Below are 15,541 nucleotides of genomic sequence, written 5' to 3'. Positions count from 1 at the left end.
GCTTCTCTGTATATATGGGTCACTTGTATTCTGTAAAATTTTCCTGTAGTCTCTTCACATTCATCCATAGCCGTTTCGTTGTCCATAGTAATATGTGTCCTAACTTATTAAGGCGGTGATATTCATTGAGAAGGTAACGTATACCTAGACTGGCTGTCAATCGTAGTCCCAAATCCACTCCTTGTAGTTCGCAATAAAGATAGTTTGAGGCTCAACCGATGCTGTGGCTGCACCTAAAATTTCTCAACTTTAGTTTCTAATGATAGCACCAAAACCCCCACTTTCATACTAAAGGCGCCATGTCTATTAGCCGTTCGATTTGAACCTTGTCTAAGAGCAACTCCAATCCCAGTCTGTCTTAGCTCGAAAAAACCACTTTTTCACCAAAAATTTTTGGCCTCAGCTCAACCTCAAAAATTCAGCTCCAACCCAGTATATCTTGAGGCCGAAAATTTGTTTACGTGGGAAATGCGTGTGTGACGTTTTTGTTGGTGTGCGAGAAACGTGTGTGGTTTTGTGTATATACAAGATATGTGTTTGAACTATTTTCGAAATAATTTTCTTTTTTTCCAAAGTTGAAAAACTATTCGGAGACCGACACTTTCGTTAAATGTATTTTAATTATTAACGTGGAAGTTTCTTTTATAGTTGAAAAAAAATTAAAACAAATTACATTAAAAAAAAGAGTCCAAAAAAAATTTGAATTTTTGGCGTGAGCCTGGCCAGGTTGGAGTTGCTCTAACCCCTCGGGGTGTTCATTTTCACCTTTACTCGTTCAAGGGCAAAGGTTCCCGCTTCTGAAAAGAGGAGGAGAAATTGAAGGAATTCAAGCAAATTGGTGTTTTCTTCTTGAGGTTCGTTTCCTCTCTCCATTTCTGCTACTAACTAGGTTTAATCACTAACAGTAACTTAGCATGGTAACCTACTTCTCTCTCTCTCTAGCCTCACTTTTGAACATCTCATACTGTTTCACATTACCTTGTGATAATGTAATTGATGAAAATGAAATTAATTTTAGTATTTCTAGGGTTATTCTTACTAGGTAATCATCACAGTTAATGGTAACTGATCATGTAAACCTTGTTCAGGTTTGGTAGTCAAATTGAGGTCTCTGAATCAGGGTTTTGTCTGAAGGAGTTGAATATCATAATTGTGAAGAAACCCTTGTTTAATTAAATGGTTTATGTATATTTGTATGATTGAGTAGTTAAATCAGTAAAAAGAGTTTCTAATCTGAATGTGTTTTTTTTTATCTCCTTTATAGAATCAATGGAAGCAGTGGTGGTTGATGCTGGATCAAGGCTACTTAAAGCAGGCTTTGCTGTTCCAGACCAAGCTCCGACTATGGTATCTTTCTTTCTTTTCTTTTTCCTCGTAGAAAATTCCAATCTTGGTTTCAGTTTGACAAGGTAAAGGTATGTTACAATGTTGGTCTCCTAGATTAAGCTTAAAAACCCTAGATTGGGCACTTAAATTGGTCTTTCATTAATTATAGATGACTGGTTTTGTTTATAAATTGAGCAGTATGTAATTGAAATAACAATTTTAGACCTCACAACCTCACATTTTAACCAAGCTTTGAATTCAGAGAGCCCTTGATACATTTATTAAGTGGCCCGAGTTAGGATGATTTTCTTCAAATTTTACGAGTTTTTGGGTTTAGGAATCTTTTTGATTTCAAAGAAAAGATTCTTCGTTTTTTGGCTTTTGGTTCGGTATTGAGTCTATTATTTCCAAGTGGGTTATCACCCAATTGTTATATGTCCTAATTATTATATGAAGTTTGTAATTTACAAGTTCGTACTTCTAATATTATTTGTGGCAGGAAGGAACTACTCTTTTGTTACTTAATTCTGAATACTTGTTCAATTGCTAGTATATCTTTTGATAAAGTTTTCTTTTTTATAGATCATCCCTACTCAAATGAAACGTATGCTTGATGATGGCATTAGTGATAGTTCGACCTATGAGGATATCACTGTTGACCCAGTGGTGAGGGGTTTTATTAGGGACTGGGATGCCATGGAAGATTTGCTAAACCATGTCCTGTACACTGGCCTTGGATGGGAGATTGGAAATGAGGGGCAAATTTTATTTACAGATCCACTTTCAACCCCAAAGGTATTCCTACTCTTGCTCTTCTTCTGTGTATGCACCTCTGTTAATCCCAAGCAGGTCCTGCCCCAACTTCAAACTAATATCATGGTCTCTCCTAGCCCAGAGTCCCACTGCTTGGTGCGTTCTTTTTGTTCATCATCTTCCGTTCGTTTAATAATGAGGCACCTTATTCAAATTTGAATCAATGAAATCCTCCCTATAAGGGAAATCATATAGAAGATTGCAGAAAATGAGAGGTACCAAACAACATGTATAACTAGGCTTTCGAATAGCTAATAAAAGCAGTTGACACTACATCACTGATAACTTCGACCCCTCTTGAACAGTACACCTGAAAAAACCGTGGTCCAAATACAAGTATACAACTAACTGATTACTTAACTCTGCTTTCCTTCTTTCTTCACGTCTCACCTTATCCTAAATTTTTGTAAATTACTGATTAAGAATACCTTTTCAAACAATGATACACTATGACGAACAGAAAGGTTCTCTAATAAATAGGTTAAAAATCTTGTTAGGCTGCTTCAACGCATAATAATCATAACAGGAATTTGTTTGTTGGTGACACCTTTTATTACATTGATTCATTACTTTACTTCGGTGAGTGTCTCCTTATTTTCTTATATTTTATTCCTAGGCTCTCAGAGAACAGCTGGTGCAAATGATGTTTGAAACATTTAATGTCTCAGGCTTTTATGCATCTGAACAAGCAGTGCTATCACTTTATGCTGTTGGACGCATCTCTGGTTGCACTGTTGATATTGGACATGGGAAGATAGGTATGCAATCGTTCCAACAAGAACTTTTGTTTATGTTATATCGTTTCATACATTTTTCGATTTTTTATATCTTCGGTTTCGACACAATTTATGTTTTTAGGTAGATGCAGTACATTTAGAAATTTGTTTTTTCCTCTTTTTTCTAAATAGGGATATTTACTGTTTGGGTCAAGGATAAGTACCGACTTTAGTGTTTGGGTCACATGTCCGTTATAGGGTCTGGGCCACAGACTAACCATTGATCCGTTGACTAATGAAGGTAGTTAACTACCGTCACTAGTCAACGGGTCAATGGTTAGTCCGTGACCCAGACCCTCAAGCCGGTACTTATTCTTGACCCCAACACTAAACCCGAGCTGTTGTGAGCCGTTCCAAGTCCCCTTTGCTGCTGCCATGAAAACCGAGTTAGTCCCTTGAAATTCCAAACTCGAGGGTGCTTCCATGAACGTCCAAGCTGTTGCCACCTTCCATGAACCGAGCTCAACTCCTTCCCGTGTCGGCCTAAGCATTGGCCGGGCGGCCAAGCTTTTGCCGGTCATCTCTCTCTCTTTCCCTCTGTTCAAGCTCTCTTAAACCCTAACTCTCAACAACCCTTGACCACGTTTAGTGTTTGGGTCAAGAATAAGTACCGGCTTTCGGGTCTGGGTCACGGACTAACCATTGACCACGTTGACTAATGACGGTAGTTAACTATCGTCATCAGTCAACGAGTCAATGGTTAGTCCGTGACCCAGACCCTATAACGGACAAACATGTGACCCAAACACTAAAGCCGGTACTTATCTTTGTCCCAAACGCTAAATATCCCTTTTAAATATGTTATAGAACAGCAAAGTGTGTCATCAACTTCAATATTTTCATCACCAAGTGAAACTGATAATTAGGCAAGTTAATTTGTAGCTATTTTTGAAGGATTGAAGGAAAACAAAGAAAAATTGTAGTTAGAAGACTAATTAGAGGTAATTTTCTATATGCAATTGGGACATTGTACATTAAGACCTTGTAATGCATACACTATTGATATAGTATGAGTATTGACAATAGACTGCCTGTAAGCAGTAAATTGTTATCACAGGATAATATCCTTTTTTGAACAATATCACACGATTAACTATCAACGTCGTATCTGTAAATTTGTGTTAAGAGTAAAAGCGGTTTCTTGTCAAGTTTCTTAACAATAACCAGAAATATCAATCCTCATCTAAATAAATACAAACAAGGATCATAACGTGGAAAGGCTAGCTTGCTGATCAAGTCTATTGTTATATATGTTCCAAAGGGATTCAGTGTCATCCGTTTAAGAGTTGTTTGCCAACTCGTGCGAGTTTACTCTCCCATCAATTGATTGACTAGAGTGTGATATAGGGGCTTGATGAGCCCTCCAGGATCAGCGAGGATGGAAATTTGGGCCGTAAGAAACTGATTACGCATTTGACTATGATAAAAGGTTTTTGAACTATTGGCAGTAGATTGTAAATATCCACATCCACTTTTCATTATGTCTGATCTTGGACCGAGATGTACCTTAAGGAGAGTAGAAATCATAAAGTAAAGTGGAAAACTTACATGGTGCAGCCGTTAGACTGACATCCGTTGTGGGAAATCTTGTCCTGAAACCAGGAACTCCTTATTGCATTTTCTTCATCTATATACAGATTCTTAGGAAGGGTAAGTAAAATACTAGTATTGTATTGTGGTTCGACCTTGTATGTCTTTAGTTAAGTTGGAACAACTTTATATTAGTGGTCTCACTAGTGTCGTTTTCATGTGAGAGAAACGGTAAATTTTCAGCTGGCCCGACGACTAGATTAATCACACCATTTGTAATGACCAGATATTGCACCAGTTTCTGAAGGTGCAGTTCAACACATTGCCTCAAAAAGAATTGAAATCGGAGGTATGGATTTGACAAAGTTACTCGCTCAGGAACTCCAAAAATCAAATCCAAATGTGAACGTTGCTCTGTCTGATGTTGAAAGATTAAAAGAACAATATGCATGCTGTGCTGAAGATCAATCTGCTTATCAGGAAACGCAGAAGTCGTGTCAGAAAGAAGAACATACACTTCCAGATGGACAGGTTTGGTGCTACAATAGATTCCTCATTGAACCTGAAACTGAATTGAATGCCTTTCCATATAGTGGTCAATTTTTTAGTTTTAACTTTTAAGGTTGTTCAGCTTAAACATGCAGTTTGTCTTGAAACACTTGGTAATGCCGTCCTGTTCTGGTAGCACATTCAGCTTGACTTAAAAACCATTTGAGCTTGGCACTTGCAAGGTCTAAGTCCCACTGTATCGATGTTTTACAGGTTGTTGGAAAAGCAAGACATTCTGACTGCTGCATTTATATACTGGCGCAAAATAGACAAATCAAACAATTTCATTGTTATAACCACATAAACTCATTGAAACATTAATATTATGAGCCATGCATACATGATTATTTGAGTGTGATTTAATCTAGCTTTTCTACTTTTGATCTATTTAACCGTGAAGACTATGTAACATTGACATCTCGGGTATCGGTGTCCGAAACCAGTATAAGGTGTTGGACACAATGAGTTGAAAATAAGGTGTTCGCTACTGGCCGAGCTGGAATATTGCAATTTTTGTTTATCTTCTCAATCACGATTCTCTACAATAACTCCCTAATTATTACAGAAACTGACAAAACGAACCCTACACGTAAATGAAAATGACAGCTTAAGTTGACTAGTACAGATAATATGGTAATCGAAAAATAAACTGTGTTAGCGCAGAAATAACCATCTTGTTGCTACTGGAGAAGGTCACTAATCTTATACAAGTATAAACAGGTTCATGTAAACAGTATTTGGACATGAGTTACTTGTATGTGAGGTATGCCAAGCTAAAGTTTATGGATCAGCTAGAATCCAATTTATTAATGTTCTTTTGATTTTTGATACTTCTGCATATGCAGAATAAGCTGCAAATGCCATTGGCATTTCATTAACCTCATCCAATTAAGTAGATGTTTGGCCCAAGAAATGCTTAGTGGGAAAAACCAGTCAAATGAAAATGACTGATTTAATGTGTTTGTGGGCCGCTTTGCTGATACTCTGAGCTACCTAATGCTTAATATTTTGTTCTTTTATATGTTAGACATTTAAATTGTTTAATACAGCTTCAAGATCTGAACTGCTTGTGCTTGCTTTGTTACATTTAGATATTCATGCCGAGCCTCTAACTATGGTATCAGGTGATAACCATTGAGAGAGAAAGGTATACTGTTGGTGAGGCTCTATTCCAACCATCAATATTAGGGTTAGAGGAGCATGGTATCGTCGAGCAGCTTGTCCGTTGTATCTCAAGTGTATCATCTGAAAACCATCGTCAGCTATTGGAAAATACAGTACTTTGTGGTGGCACTGCATCTATGATTGGTATGTGTTTGTGTGTGTGCGCTTGCGCGCGTGTGTGTGTGTATTTCACTCTACGTGAATGTCCTGATATCAGTTTACCCTTTCTGTTTTTTGATGAGGCGACCCATCTGGTCGCCTTGAACTTTTTGTCCTACCATCTGACATATCACATGTGCAAACCGCTTCCTGTAATGGAATGTAATCTATCATCATTTAGTATTTATTGTGTTAGACATGTCTTCCGTTCTCAAAGTGGGATAATGCATGTTGACACTAGTTGCTAACTTACTATTAAGTTGCACAACTGCATTTATATGAACTTCTCAGTGCCTGTTTTGAGAGCTGGATTCATTATTAGGTTTTCTCTTTGTTTTGCTACTTATGGAGAAACGATCTTATCCATTAAATTTGATAAACTCGAGAGTTCTTGTAGTCCTATTCATAAGCGAGCTATGAGCCAAATGGGTCGGCCTTGTCCTTGCTCTTAAACAATAACATTTTCCCACAAAAAAAACTGTATGGACTGTAGAGAGTCCACTATATTTTTCTAATTGTTGAATCATACAGATTTTGGGGCAACACCATGCTAGGTTTTGCCTTCTTGTCTATTAGGTTGATGATAATTCACAACCAATTAGTGTTTTATGGACAAGGTCTCGGCAATTTCTAGGCCGTGTAATGGGTTTCATATAGTTCGTTTATTTTTCATGTTAAAGTTCATCAAGTATATAAGATATATATACATATATATAGATCTGTGTGTATATATATATATATAGATGTGTATATAGATATATGTATGTATATAAGAACAGTTTGAGTTGGGAATTGATGTTCCGTGGGGTTGCTTTGTTTCTAGGGTTTGAAGAGAGATTCCAAAAAGAAGCTAATCTCTGCTCTTCCGCCGTTCGTCCATCTCTTGTAAAGGTAAGTCATACTTAATATCCAAGATATGAACTACTCTTTCTGTTCAAGCTCTAATTTAGCTTTTCTTGCTATCAACTTGTTGTCGCAGCAGAATCAAGTTCAAACAACTATTCCATACTCATAAGAAAATAAAAAACACTTAATTAAGTAATCACTTGTTAATCTCTAAATTAACTAATTGCACTTTTTAAACCGATTAGGGAAAACCCCTTCTTATAGAAGAGGGACTCGGCCAATCCATTGAAGCCTATACTAAACCTGTAGAAACTAAGGTATCTTACCCGACCTAATAGACTTGGAAATATTAGTTAAGTACTACAAAGATGTCTCTATGATGTATACCCAATCTTCTCTCGCCTCCTCCTAAATAATCATTTATATCAACAATGTCATTTAAACGGGTCATTTTCGGGAAGCAATTATCGACAGTGAACTCGTCAGAGATAAGGGAGCTGGATCTACATCCAAATGAATGCTTCTGCATAGTTTAGTGAAGTTCAGAAGTGATTTTAGTAATACTTTGAATAATGACTTATTATATGAATAAATGCAGGCACCAGAATACATGCCAGAGAATATGAGCAGGAATTCAGCATGGATGGGAGGTGCCATACTTGCTAAAGTAGTCTTTCCTCAGAACCAACATATTACCAAAGCCGATTACGACGAATCTGGACCCTCAATTGTCCATAGGAAATGCTTTTAATGATAATACATTCATCCTTGTTACATAGGATTACAGCTTCATCCTCTAGCTCAGTTACAATCATCATCTTCACTTAACACAAAAAAAAATCGTATAAATTCAGTTGTGCAACAAGATTAGATAGGCTGGAGGGTGGTGTTTGGTGCTCCTGATTGTTCGATTTTATGGTGGAAATTTACAGTTCTCTGATATTAAGTTTAGGCTTCCACTTCGTGTAAACAATCAACAACATTAGGGTACAAAATTTGGGTGAAAATAATCTTCTCCCTCCCCTTCCAAGATAAGAGAGAAAGAAAGAGAAAATAGCCATGGGCCAGAAATGAAGAGGTGTGTGATCTATCCATCCAAAGGGAAATTTGTTATCTTAGTTAAGTTAAATTAAAAAGAATAAAAAACTTTGGGTTAAATAAAAATGGAAAGTATACAAGTTATAGAAATGATGGAAGAAGAGGAACCAGGTAGAGAGTGTGTGAAAACAGAGAGAAGGGAAATCCAATGAGCCGAAATAAGATGTGAATTACGCCCGAGGACACGCTCTTCTTTTCTATCTGCATGCAGTTGAAGGTATCTCAACTTATGGGACTCGAAATGGGAGTCAAAGATGAAGAAGAAGATGAATTTATAATACAATTTAAGTGAGGAAGAAGATGAGTTAAAGATAGAAGAAGAAGAAAATGAGTCAAATAAATTAGGAGACCAAAAGCGCAATATTGATTATATAAGGGTAAGTTGGGAATTATCTAAAGTACAACTTTAGAGATGGAATATTTCCAAGTGATTCTATCAAAAGGAGTCCAAAGTGCATCACTAAAAAAGGGAGTCTAAACATCAGGTCGATTATACGAAAAGGAGTCCAAACAACAAATCTTCCTCATCCAAAATGTCTTGTACCTTGCATTTTTTTTATTTCCCTAACATTTACCCAAGTTCATAGCCCTACTTTTACCTACTTGCTTTTGAAAATTAATGTTTCATGATTACTGGAAAAAAGAGAGTCCAAATATCAAGTCAATTATACGATAAGGAGTCCAAACAACAAATCTCCCCATCCAAAAAGTCTCGCACCTTGCAAAATTTTCTTTTTTCCCTAACATTTTACCCAAGTTCATAACCCTACTTTTACCTACTTGTTTTGGCCAATTTCCCTAACATTAATCGCCTCAAGTGTTCAATTGACACCACAATGTTATATAAACAAAGGTTCTTACCTTTTTATATAGTAAAATTCAAATTGTGGTAATTCCAATAAAAAAAAGTACTATCTTTTAGTTCAACCGAAGTGGGACTTCACCGTAAGTTTCTGATGTACGAGAGAACAACTCAATGAGTTAGGGTAGCGACAGAAAAATGATCATATCTTGTGACATCAAAAGTTCAGATACAAAAAAGAAGACAAGCCTCAAATTTCAAGTCATCCTTTCCAAACCACAAGATTACATAAATGAACATGTAGAATAAAACAAAAAAAGTAAAATAAAGGAATACCAAATCTTGATTTGTGAATCATCATGATATATATAAGAAAACCAACTTGAAAGGGAAACAAAAACAATTATTGATGATGACAATAATAAAATCTGATTTAATGCTCTCCCCATATATTATGATGGGTGATTTGAAGTTCCACTTGATGAGCAAAGTATACAAAATCAGAAAGATGCAAACATGGACAGACTTTAACAGACTACAAAACAACCTGTGAAATAATGCAGACTAAATGCAAACTTCTGCAGAAAAAGAAGAATAAAATAAAATAAAATAAAAATGAAAAGGACTCGGGGATCGTCTTTAGTGCCAGAGTAACTCGTCGGCTTCCAGGGTGTATTCTCCTCTGCATACAACAACGGGTGTTGATTGTTCGCCTGCTAGATGCAGAACTGAGAAAGATATCACATATGATACAAAACATTGGTAGTAGTATATTGAAGAGAAAACAACTCTCTCTATACTCTACTCCCCTTCAAATTACTCGCCCCATTTCGACCGAATCTGCATTAACTTGTGTGGGTCACTCCGATCGACTACCCTGAAAAAAAAAGACTCCATGGTACCATGACCAAACCCCGAATTCCTATGGTATGAAACCGGTGAGTTGACTCAAAAAAACATATTGTGCAATACCGGACTCTTGACTCGACACGACTTGAATGCATGAGGACTTCTAAAAGAATATAATGAAGGTGTGCAGAAACCTTAACCAGCAACCTTTCCAATTGTCATCCTGGCCCATTCAGCAGATTCCTTGATCAAAGGGTCGTCGGATAAAAGGCATTCATTCAAAAAGTCTTTGCTTGATACAGATTGGGTAATCAAGGGAGCCGCATTGCTTCCTAGTGTGTCAGCCAGATCTCCCAACACCCCAATTGCAGTCTTTGTGACTGTGTCGTCCCTGAAATAAGACGAAGTTTTATCGTAAATATAGATTGAAAAGATAGAACCAAGAAGATAGCATGAGAAAAGGAAATCGAAAGGTTTGAGTGTGACTTGCATGTCTCTCTCTAGATACAGGCTATCCAAAAACTGAAGAACGTGAGGTGCATAAGGCATCAAAGTTTGTGTTTTTGGGGAATTCTTAAACCCTTGGAAAATCCCTGAATATGCTTCCAAGATCCCATTTCTCAAAAGGGTGGTGTAATCCGATAAATCCTCGTCGGCGTTAGATGCATGTGCAGAGAGCTCTGCAGCAGTTTGAAGCATTGGCATGGCATAGCCTAAATACTTTTCGAAATTCTCCCCAATTGCAAGGGCAATATCCCCAAAGCACGAAAATATTGGGGGCTTGACAGAACGATCCAATTGGTTGCTCGATAAGTCCTTGAGGAGTTGGGTCATAATACCATCACAGTAAGGTAGAACCTTATCCTCCAATGCCCTGCAAATATCACCAACAACACCCACAGTAATGGCACAAACCTGATACTCTTCAAAATTTTGGAGACCCATTTCGAGATACTTATAAAATTCGGGCATGTATTTGGCAAAATCAGGGCCTGTTGCATAAGCAAGAGCTCCGATAGCAAGCATAGCTTCCTCGTGAACTGTGGCACTTCTGCAAGCGAAAACTCTCAGAAAGAGGCCCATTATCTGATCTGCGTGCTGCATCAAGGCATATTTAGTTTGATCAGATGAACTCAACTTCTGTATTATAACTTGCAAACACCCACAGAGAAGTCCTTGCAACTCTGCCTGTTTCTCTCTCTCATCAGATGGAAGATTTTGTGCTTCCAGTGTTTGGTGAAGCTCCATCATTATAAGAGGAGTGAGCTGTATGACCATTGGAGTTGTTTCATCTGTTGAAGACCTCACAACTTCATTTAGTGTTTCATAAGCAGAAGTACGGAGGCGAGATTCTCCCGAATCTTCTCTGTGTGTCACCATCAAAAGTGCTTGAACAATATCGTGAAAGAAAGGAGTCAAAGCAGACGGTGTAGAACCCACATCCTCAAAACCTTGGGCAAGAAAATAGAGAGCACCACAAGCCTTCTCAGCAACATTGGGAACGTCTTTCATACTCTGAAGCAAAACTGTGACAATTTGTTGGCAGTTTGCTGGAGTAACAATTGGTGTTTCAATAGTTGAACAATGAAGAAATTCGAATATTCTTCCCAGGGTCCAGGCAGTTGTATCCTTTACATGATTATTTGGGTCACTTGTCAAGGCATTCAGCATGAAGTTTAGAGCAACGTTCACGATAGAAGTGAGTTTATCAGGAGATGGACCTTCCAAGATGGAACCAAAAGCATAAGTAGCTGCCTCCCTTTGCCTCCAATCTGGTTTAGTTATGTTCTCTTCTATGAAAGGCATAACAAGTGGAACAATGTCATCTCCAACTGTCCGAGCAACCAAACCCAAACACGTCCCCCCAGCCATTGCAAGGTTCCAGGCCCCTTCATCCTGGTCTTGATCCTCTTCTTGCTTAAGGAGTGTCTCTAGTAGCATAGGGACAAGGAAAGGAAGTGCCTTTTTAATAAAATAAAAGCAAGGGATATCAGAGTCTGCACTGAAATCACCACCATATTCTTCCAAAATGTCGATCTCCTCATCACAAACTGAGCTCCAAAACTCAATAGCTTGAAGGGCCACAGGTTCTTCGTCTTCCCTCACAGCTTTTGAGGTGATATTAAAGATATCTTGCATATAAGCAGCTAACTTCTCATAATAAGTCGAAGAAATGGAAACCAAACACTCAAAAGCTGCCTGCCTGATTCTAACCTCGGGGGATAGAGTTGCCTCACACACAACTCTCATGATATAATCACGCTCCATATCATTACTGAAATTTGTTTGAGCAAAGTCCAAGGCGTTATACAGTGCTCGAGTTGCTGCTAGCCTGACTTCATTTGCCTCAGAAGAGTTCATCCCTTGAACAACAGCTGTGAGTATTTTATTAACATTATCTTGATCTACATTATTCGACGAGACCTCCTCACACAAATAACCGAGAGTCTCAAGGGTTGCTTGCTTCACATGAGATGGAAGTTGGGGAATGTTGGATAATAGTGATCCGATAAGTTCTGGCCACTGCTTAAGCGGTAATTCGATTCCTGCAACTTTTGCAATGACTTGTGAGGCAGTTGACCGAGCATCAGGCACAGGAGAAGTGAGAGTGTTCAATAAAAACGCTTTGATCTGAGCCTTCCCGGACGTATCCAATGATAACCATCTCTGTTCAAGCTCGAACTTTCTGTGTTGTTCTTTTGCATCCAAGGCATTCTTGAGGATTAAACCAGCTAATTTACGACTTTCAATAGGCTTTTCCTCATTAGCCAACTCCCCAGAAAGAGATAGCAAGAAACTAAGAAGATTTTGTTCCTGAAATTGTTTAAGGCTTTCTTCAGCATGCTTTCTTACAGAAGCATCTACAGCTTGTGCATTCAAAAGAACCTGAGTAACTTCCATCGCCATGACTAATCTGCAAGTAAAATATATATTAATAATTAGATGAACGAGCAAACTTAATCGATAAAGATCGAAGCTTTGGCGCAGTTGCAAGGCTAAACTAAAACACTTTGACCAAAAACTGGAATCAAAGTGGAAACACAAGTTGATCAAAAACAGTGATAGCCCGAGAAAGTGTGATAAATAATCATATAAACTATATAATTTAACAAGCAAATCTGTAGGTACTAAAGAGTGAGGAAGAAAATCTCCAAATTCCAGTATTTTGGGCAAATCTAAGTAGAAAAAGCAAGAGATCCGCACACCAGAATAAATACATTGATATACTTCTGCATCAATTTCACAAACAGGCAACAACTAGTAAAAACCAAAACCAGATAAGAATACCCGACTATAAACCTCACAGTTCCGTATTACTCAAATAAAATCCTAATTCCAATATACAAACTGTACTACCCCAGAAACCCTAACCTTACAAACTAAATAGAGAAAATGATAATAGATCTGAACTGCCCAATAACAAAAATTTCGAACACAATCATAATCAAATCTATAAATATGAAAGAAGACTCTATACCGACAATCTAGATATTTGTAAAAGGTTAAGTCTAGATTCAAGTCAGGAAAAAAAACACATCAAACGAATCAATTTCATTCAATAACGAAGATATATAGAGAAAATCAGTAAAGAACTATTGAAGATCCAACCTTTTACTTAAAAATACATCATTTCGTTAGTAATCTTCAACCCAAACCAATAAAATGAACTAAATCAAATAAAATTCAATAAAACTCAATATATAACTCTCGATTACGAATGAAAAAAAGCATACCCAAGACATAAAAAATCGAAATCCCAAACAAAACCCTAGTTGAATCATTCAAGATCAAAACTGAATAGTAGTATTAAAAAATTGTCCACAACCCTAGATCGCAAAGAAGAAATCTACTTATTCAATCTAAAAAGAAAGATAAAAAGGGTTGAATATTTACTTACTGGGATAGTCGGATGGATTTAGCAGAAGAACTTTCGTTGATAATGAAAGCGGCTGTGTACAGAGAGGAGAACTGTGAAACCCTAAAACCAAACAGAAAAGAAGAACAAAAAAGAAAGTAAAAATGAAAATATTGAGTGAGCTGGAATTAAAAAGATATCTAGTTTATAATTATTTAATAATTTATTATTTATTTATCATTATTGGTTTTTTACACTTTTGAAAATATTAATTTATTCTGGCACCTCAGGACCTGCCCTTATCTGATTAAAAGTTTTTGTTTTCTTTCTTTTCAAGTTATTCATTTATTTTAATCTCATAAAAAAAAAAGTCCTTCATTTATTTTCCAGACTACATTTGTTTAAGAAAAATTTCTTTCAACTCTATCCTATAATATTTTTAGGGGTTTCTATTTCGTACGAGAAAATATATCGTCTGTGATCCAGTCAGTCTAAGTTCAAGTGTCAAAAATAGATTTTTAAATTAAACATACTACATACAACAACAACAACAACAACAACAAAAAAGTGTAGATACAATCACAAACTACGTTACCAACCTATGGCCTTTTCTGTGGCAATGGTGGTAGAGGATCTTGTGGTGGCAATGAAGTAGTAGGGCAGCTTTTTCATGTAGCTTGTGAGGTTGATCCTACATTATTATATAGAAGAGGGAAAATCTCATTGTCCACAGTACAACATCTAAAGAATCTCTTAATTGGCTTTAACTTCGACATGAATAAACTTAGTGCGATATCAAAACTAGTCCATACATGATATTGTCGAAGATCAGATGCAATTTGTGTCGAGATTATCTGTTCTACAGGTGCATTGTGAGTAAAACCGATTTCCTGACGGTTGATTTGTTATATTTTACTTAAAACAACATAAATGATCATGTGGATTTGAAAATGCAATGTGTATAAGAGACATCATATAATCTTAACTTTTATCTGTATGAGTACCTGATAATGATCACGACTCAAAGGATCGTCATTGGATGATGAGATGGGTCTTTCTTCTCTAGAATCATAGTCGAAATTGGTGTGTTTGATGTGTTAAAACTAAATTGACTCGGCCCATCGTAACTTAGTTATTAAAGCGGTCAACTAATTATTACATATCACATGATCTTCATATGTAAAATATTCAAGATCCTATTAATATTATATACCCAACGGTTTTGATCTCATCAATCGATGTGCTTTTCATGATACAACATATGGGTGATTTTGGGCTTCTCGAATTGTCAAGTGACATTGGAAGTATTTAAGAAGATACTCACAGTAAGGATGCCCTTTGTAGTAACAATTTGTTACTTACAACAACAATGCCTCACGATTGGGTCGAGATTTAATGAAATGCGTGTAGAAAGATTTAATGGGAAAAGAAAAAGATGATATGAGTTTTACCCTACTGAACATGGAAGACATTTATTTGGTCCTAATCAACATGCATTTATTTTGTCTCAGTAAGTAAAACAAGTCATGATTGGTAATACAGACGAGGGCATAACCCGTGCCTGCCGAGTATCTGCTCTCATATATACAACGAGATAATTCATGACCAAGATACAATATCTACAATTAGTTACACTACTTTAAGTTTGGTGCCTAGTATTAATCTGGTTGGAGTCGTTAACACATTCAAGTCATACACAAAAATGTAAACATTAAAAAATGAAGAATGCCCTCTCTGACTAATGGAAAACAAAAATGATGAATGTCTTGACAC

At 36.8% G+C, this 15,541-nt stretch overlaps 2 protein-coding genes across 3 annotated transcripts; one reads left to right on the top strand and one right to left on the bottom strand.

The window, feature by feature from the left end:
- Positions 1 to 671: 671 nt before the first annotated feature.
- On the top strand, positions 672 to 8,170 carry LOC147544836 (actin-related protein 7-like). 2 transcript variants are annotated; one of them, XM_086636716.1, is made up of 8 exons: positions 672 to 854; positions 1,265 to 1,347; positions 1,909 to 2,121; positions 2,756 to 2,897; positions 4,732 to 4,976; positions 6,119 to 6,302; positions 7,141 to 7,208; positions 7,762 to 8,170. In XM_086636716.1, exons 2-8 carry the CDS (start codon positions 1,270 to 1,272, stop codon positions 7,912 to 7,914), a joined length of 1,083 nt encoding a protein of 360 aa, XP_086492842.1. In that variant the 5' UTR covers positions 672 to 854; positions 1,265 to 1,269; the 3' UTR covers positions 7,915 to 8,170. The 2 variants fall into 2 exon arrangements, with proteins under 2 accessions (XP_086492842.1, XP_086492843.1); XM_086636717.1 differs by lacking the exon at positions 672 to 854 and adding an exon at positions 859 to 917.
- A 1,235-nt stretch (positions 8,171 to 9,405) lies between these two features.
- LOC147544835 (importin subunit beta-1-like) lies at positions 9,406 to 13,897 on the bottom strand. The gene is made up of 3 exons (XM_086636715.1): positions 13,811 to 13,897; positions 10,403 to 12,826; positions 9,406 to 10,303 (listed from the first exon to the last, which is right to left on the bottom strand). The coding sequence occupies exons 2-3, from the start codon at positions 12,817 to 12,819 to the stop codon at positions 10,108 to 10,110; spliced, it is 2,613 nt and encodes an 870-aa protein (XP_086492841.1). The 5' UTR covers positions 12,820 to 12,826; positions 13,811 to 13,897; the 3' UTR covers positions 9,406 to 10,107.
- Between the last annotated feature and the right edge of the window lie 1,644 nt (positions 13,898 to 15,541).

Source organism: Eschscholzia californica, unplaced genomic scaffold (genome assembly GCF_041429995.1).
Source record: "Eschscholzia californica isolate CP2 unplaced genomic scaffold, dmEscCali1.0.p SCAF_4, whole genome shotgun sequence".
Taxonomy (NCBI): domain Eukaryota; kingdom Viridiplantae; phylum Streptophyta; class Magnoliopsida; order Ranunculales; family Papaveraceae; genus Eschscholzia; species Eschscholzia californica.
Note: the sequence above shows the minus strand (reverse complement) of the source record. Positions and strands in the feature narration are given on the sequence as shown.

What these genes read in the sequence shown, in the direction of transcription:
- LOC147544836 (XM_086636716.1), top strand. Translation starts at nt 1,270, where the DNA reads ATGGAAGCAGTGGTGGTTGATGCTGGATCAAGGCTACTTAAAGCAGGC. An exon ending in TGGCACTGCATCTATGATTG is followed by an intron (nt 6,303 to 7,140) that starts GTATGTGTTTGT and finishes CTTTGTTTCTAG; the next exon opens with GGTTTGAAGAGAGATTCCAA. An exon ending in TTCGTCCATCTCTTGTAAAG is followed by an intron (nt 7,209 to 7,761) that starts GTAAGTCATACT and finishes GAATAAATGCAG; the next exon opens with GCACCAGAATACATGCCAGA.
- LOC147544835 (XM_086636715.1), bottom strand. Translation starts at nt 12,819, where the DNA reads ATGGCGATGGAAGTTACTCAGGTTCTTTTGAATGCACAAGCTGTAGAT. An exon ending in CTGTATCTAGAGAGAGACAT is followed by an intron (nt 10,304 to 10,402) that starts GCAAGTCACACT and finishes GTCTTATTTCAG; the next exon opens with GGACGACACAGTCACAAAGA.